Here is a 6000-nt window from a genome sequence, read left to right as displayed (position 1 = left end):
GATTTAGAATCTAGATTGTACGCTTTTGGGAGCGCAGGGAATAAATGAACGTCTCACTGCTACTGTTCCCGACAGACAACTCAATAACAATTCTACCTCTACATGATTCCAAATGGGATATAAAAGTATAATTTATTCAATCTCAAGCAATTAAATAATTTTTATAATTCGTTTGTAACTGTTCTCAAATTTTTTGATCGGCACATACTTTCAGACTATTATTTACTCCTTTCAACCGATGACAAAGAATCGCCGTGATGTTTACGTTATGGATAGTTATATTGCTGGTTGTATTTTTCACCAACATACCAGCATGCATCACCATCTAATGACTGATGTAAGTCAATCTTTCAATCTTTGATGTTTTTAATTTTTCAGGCGGATAGGAAACAACCAATAAATATATCCGAGGCTCGAGAACCCCGGTGTAATTGATATGTATAAGTTGATTTCATGATTACTTTTGTTACAAAAATATGAAAAAAACAATTTGACGCCGAACACCTCGGATTTGAATATAAAACTGCTGGAATATACTTGCGGAACTATGATCGAAAACCATTGGTATAAACAAAATTAGGGTTGGAAAAATCGACATTGTTTTTTTATCTAAAAAATCCATATTCATCTTTCCTACAACACTTTAATATCATACTTATATCATCTCATTTGTTTTACAGTTAAATTTAGGAAACTATAGTGTGATTGTTTCTGCGTGCAGGATAAATGGAAATCACTGGGTTCTTTTGGTGAGGATGAAGTTTTGTTTTGAAATTTTAATAATATTCAATAAATAAAAAATTGTTGTGGCAAAATTACATATTGCTTTTTTGTATTTGATTCTTCATTTTGATTCGAACAAAATATCTTTGCAATTCATTGACACAACGAGAAATAATTACTACTTTCTGAATTCGTATGGAAGTTCAATTGAAGAGACCACTCACGCATGTAAAAATTATAAGTGAGTTCAATTCCTGAAATACACCTTATCGTTAGCCATTTCAACTACAAGCTAAAGTAGAAACTCAATAAACCTTTACTTCACTGTTGCCAGATCGCTTTCAAATCCTGGAGTGGATTTTTTAAAATTATCTTCTTTACAGTTATCCAGTCCTTTATTTTTAATATTCTATTTCTCTTGTTGAAAGTATTCGGCTGTTTTCGTAAAAACGTGTCCTGTTCTTACAAATAATATATGAACTACATAATCACATTGTACCAGTAACAAACTGTATTTACAATTGGAATGACATTGACAATTGTGAAAGACATTGAAATTGAATGAAAAGTATTGATTTTTAAAAATGAAGTTACATGAAAAGTATATTAGTAAAACTGAATTTACACACGTTACAACACACAGAAACTGGATGAATTTACGAAAAGAATGCGAAAACTGGACACCAACGGTTACTGAACATCCCATTCAGAGGGATGGATCCAGTTGTGGAATTTACGTGATAAAGGTATATAGGAAGTCATACAAATTTAATTATCCATACATCAGTATATGTTCTTTGTCAATTTATTCACAAGAAAATATTCCATAAGAATTGATTAATTCATTTTCATATACCAAACAACATTCTCATGATTTTCTTCACACTATTTTGCGTTATTTTGAAACAACTTATTTTGTCTATTGGTTCTTTGGCATATATTCGATTGCAGTTCGCTTGGATGATGCTGGAAACTAAAAGCATCCATGTTGTTTCACCAATCGATGAAAGGGCGAAAATTGCCAGTTGGGTGATTCAGAATTCCGGTATGACGAAATGAATATTTGATATTTAGATAATTATCTAAACATTACGCAGTTAAAAAATACATTTTTGACAGACTGCGTGGAGACGTACTGCAGTTTTTGTGGGGAGACGGGAGAAGGAGAATGGGTAAGTAACCTAATAGGTGTTCAATAAACATGCAATATATAATTTTATATTCATGTTATTTTGACTTTTTTTAAAGATTGGCTGTGATGTGTGTCCACGCTGGTTTCATGCTGGATGCTACAACGGAGATATTGCGGAGATATTGGACGTACTTTGGAAATGTCCAGCATACGAGGCCGGTTGGCATTAAAACGCATTTGATGTAAAAATAAGTTTCAAAGGGTTGCCACTTGACACTAACAAGTAGATCAAATGGCCATTTCCCGTTAACCTGTCCATTGAGTACAGAGCCATGAATATACAGTAGAAGCGCTACCCACGAAATTAATTCGTTCCGAAGACCCGTCGTATTACATAAGGCGTTTTACCTGTAAATGCCCTAATCCGTTTTAAGTCCACGTAAAACTCGGACATCATTTTCGTATAAATTATATTAATGCTTAAAATCCAACAACTACATGTTAGAATTAGATTACAGCATAATAAATAAACAAAGAACATACGGAAAGAAGGAAGAACATAGTAATAACGAATAAAAACTAAGAACGGTATGCTTATGTACCTTTGTTTACCATCGTCATAATCAAATGATTGATTCCCAAATTACCGTCCGCCACTGATGGAGAATTAAGACCAGAAAACTTGTTTTATTTTTTAAGTCGGTTTTCACTTGATTTGAGTCGGCGCTAATCTTTCATGTCTGGTGTTATTATTTTAATTTTGCTTATTGATATCGCCAACTTAAAGTGAACGATATTGTCATCAACGACGTCGGGATAATGATAAAATCCGCGTTAGATATTAAATAACATTTAAAGGTCATTTTATAAACTCTTAATTGCAAGAAATGAAAAAAATTCCCGGTATGTTCGGTCACTATCGAAATTGAGGGTGAAAACAATTAATTGCGACACAATTTGCTTTCAGATTTATTGGAATAGACGTTATTAATTGTGAATATTGTGTAATAATTGTAATTGCGCTTTTTGAATTTCTTTCATGCTGGCCATAATTTAGTGCCACGACGCGCACGGCTGATTTCAATTGCGATAAAAAATAGAATGGCTGTGAATATTTTTTTTTAAATCGAAAGTTTGACGGCGCTAGGAAATGTGCGTCATATTCGGTATTCTCAAAAACACCAAAAAACGATATTCGAAGGTCGCAATATTCAAATATTAGGTTTGTATTGAACATCCCTGCATCAAATTAATCTAAAATGAACAAATATCACTATGCAAGTTTTCGGAAAAGAATTAATGGATTTTTCGTATCCAGAGCCTTTCGTACGTAGAGTTTCTACTGTATACAAGTTTTTCGTGATATTTTTTGCTTCCATTTTTTTGTGATTGGCGAATAAAAAACGATTTGTTGATTGATTCATGTGAAAACTTCATTTGGGAATTGAAAGTTTCTTCATACGTTTACAGTGATCATAGCGGCTGCTATCGATCGTATCGTCGTTTCTTCCAACGTCTTAGTACGGTGTGCCATACTTCCTTTAGCTCTTTAATACAGTTTCACAGTCTTTCAAATTCTGAGATATTTTTTAACAACAGCATTAAACGGTTCGGCGACATACATATTCGACATAACAAATGAAGCGCCATAAGTGTCGAATCGTTACTAATCTTGATGACGCCACCTCATCTGTTAAGGTTGACAATACTATTCTGATTTAGGCTGCTGATATACTGGGTTAAGGCTGCACGTTCACCGAAGGTGACCCAAAGATACCAGCATAAGTTACTACTGAGGTTTTACGGAAGGTAGTGCTATATGGAGTGAGAGGGGGTGTTACGAGGTTGTAGTGTAAACCAATAAAATGAAATAAGAACATGATAAAACTTCAAAAATAATATTTAGTTATGGAGGCGAATGGGAATGATCAATAAATATGACAAGATTTCGCTTTAATTTATATAAATTTACGATTCCGTTGATTTTAACATAAGTTAGGGGAATTTCCCAACTTTCCGCACAGTGGAATATTTTTAAAATTTAATATTCGTTTTATATATCACCATCAAATACACTGTATTAATGAACTGGATGAGAAAATATTCTTTCTTGCATAAATTATTTTTTAACTGAGTTGGATAGACGATTTCTTAAATATTTTCTTTAAATTGAGGGGAATTTCCCTACTTTCCGCACGGTGGATTTTTTTTTAATTTCAATATGTATTTCATATTTTTCCACCAAATACACCGTATTAATGAATTGGATGAGAAAATATTCTTTCTTGGATAAATTACGCTCTGAGTTAAATAGACTATTTCTCAAATATTTTCATCAAATTGGGGGGAATTTCCCTACTTTCCGCATGGTGGATTTTTTTAAATTTTAATATGTATTTTATATTCGTCCACCAAACACACTGCATTAATGAATTGAATGAGAAAAAATTCCTTCTTACCTAAATTACGCTTTAACTGAGTCAAATTGACAATTTCTTATATTTTTTTCTTCAATTGAGGGGAATTTCCCTACTTTCTGCATGGTGGATTTTTTTTTAATTTTAATATGTATTTTATATTTGTCCACCAAACACACTGCATTAATGAATTGGATGAGAAAAAATTCCTTCTTACCTAAATTACGCTTTAATTGAGTTAAATTGACGATTTCTTATATTTTTTTCTTCAATTGGGGGGAATTTCCCTACTTTCCGCAGGGTGGATTTTTTTCAAATTTTAATATGTATTTTATATTTGTCCACCAAATACATTGTATTAATGAATTGGATGAGAAAATTTCCTTTCTTGCATAAATTATTTTTTAACTGAGTTGGATAGACGATTCCTTAAATATTTTCATTAAATTGAGGGAAATTTCCCTACTTTCCGCACGGTGGATTTTTTTAAAATTTCAATATGTATTTTATATTTGTCCACCAAATACACCGTATTAATGAATTGGATGAGAAAATATTCTTTCTTGCATAAATTATTTTTTTACTGAGTTGAATAGACGATTTCTCAAATATTTTCATCAAATTGGGGGGAATTTCCCTACTTTCCGCACGGTGGATTTTTTTCAAATTAAGTATTTTATATTCGTCCACCAAATACACTGTATTAATGAATTAGATGAGAAAATATTCTTTCTTGCATAAATCATTTTTTAACTGAGTTGGATAGACGATTTCCTAAATATTTCCATTAAATTGGGGGGAATTTCCCTACTTTCCGCACGGTGGATTTTTTTTCAAATTTTAATATGTATTTTATATCTGTCCACCAAATACATTCTATCAATGAATTGGATGAAAAAATATTCTTTCTTGCATAAATTATGCTTTGAGTTGGATAGACGATTTCTTATATTTTTTTCTTCAATTGGGGGGAATTTCCCTACTTTCCGCACGGTGGATTTTTTAAAATTTTAATATGTATTTTATATTTGTCCAACAATAACACTGCATTAATGAATTGGATGAGAAAAAACTCCTTCTTACCTAAATTACGCTTTAACTGAGTCAAATCGACGATTTCTTATATTTTTTTCTTCAATTGAGGGGAATTTCCCTACTTTCCGCACGGTGGATTTTTTTTAAATTTTAATATATTTTTTATATATATCCATCAAATACACTGTATTAATAAATTGGATGAGAAAAAATTATTTTTTGCATAAATGGATTATTCCCTGCGCTCCCAAAAGCGTACAATCTAGATTCTAAATCTGAACCTATCCTGGTACACCGTTTATATTCAGGTTGTGCGTCATCTTTGTGTCCATATTTCGAGAGTACCGAATTTCCCTACTTTCCGCATGGTGGATTTTTTTTAACTTTTAATATGTATTTTATATTTGTCCACCAAACACACTGCATTAATGAATTGGATGAGAAAAAATTCCTTCTTACCTAAATTACGCTTTAACTGAGTCAAATTGACGATTTCTTATATATATTTTTTAATTGAGGGGGAATTCCCTACTTTCCGCAAGGTGGATTTTTTTTAAATTTTAATATTTATTTTATATTTGTCCACCAAATACAGCGTATTAATGAATTGGATGAGAAAATATTCTTTCTTGGATAAATTACGCTTTAACTGAGTTAATTAGACGATTTCTCAAATATTTTCATCAAATTGGG

The 6000-nt window shown here is 31.8% G+C and overlaps 1 protein-coding gene across 1 annotated transcript; it reads left to right on the top strand.

Moving 5' to 3' along the window:
* The first annotated feature begins 678 nt into the window (after window positions 1-678).
* On the top strand, window positions 679-2791 carry LOC144411638 (uncharacterized). Its single transcript, XM_078118980.1, has 5 exons — window positions 679-749; window positions 1367-1469; window positions 1675-1768; window positions 1843-1895; window positions 1972-2791. The coding sequence occupies exons 2-5, from the start codon at window positions 1374-1376 to the stop codon at window positions 2083-2085; spliced, it is 357 nt and encodes a 118-aa protein (XP_077975106.1). The 5' UTR covers window positions 679-749; window positions 1367-1373; the 3' UTR covers window positions 2086-2791.
* Window positions 2792-6000: the final 3209 nt, after the last annotated feature.

Source organism: Styela clava, chromosome 13 (assembly GCF_964204865.1).
Source record: "Styela clava chromosome 13, kaStyClav1.hap1.2, whole genome shotgun sequence".
NCBI lineage: Eukaryota > Metazoa > Chordata > Ascidiacea > Stolidobranchia > Styelidae > Styela > Styela clava.
This window is presented reverse-complemented; position numbering and strand designations above follow the sequence as displayed.

What these genes read in the sequence shown, in the direction of transcription:
- LOC144411638 (XM_078118980.1), top strand. Translation starts at nt 1,374, where the DNA reads ATGAATTTACGAAAAGAATGCGAAAACTGGACACCAACGGTTACTGAA. An exon ending in GTGGAATTTACGTGATAAAG is followed by an intron (nt 1,470 to 1,674) that starts GTATATAGGAAG and finishes ATTCGATTGCAG; the next exon opens with TTCGCTTGGATGATGCTGGA. An exon ending in TTGGGTGATTCAGAATTCCG is followed by an intron (nt 1,769 to 1,842) that starts GTATGACGAAAT and finishes CATTTTTGACAG; the next exon opens with ACTGCGTGGAGACGTACTGC.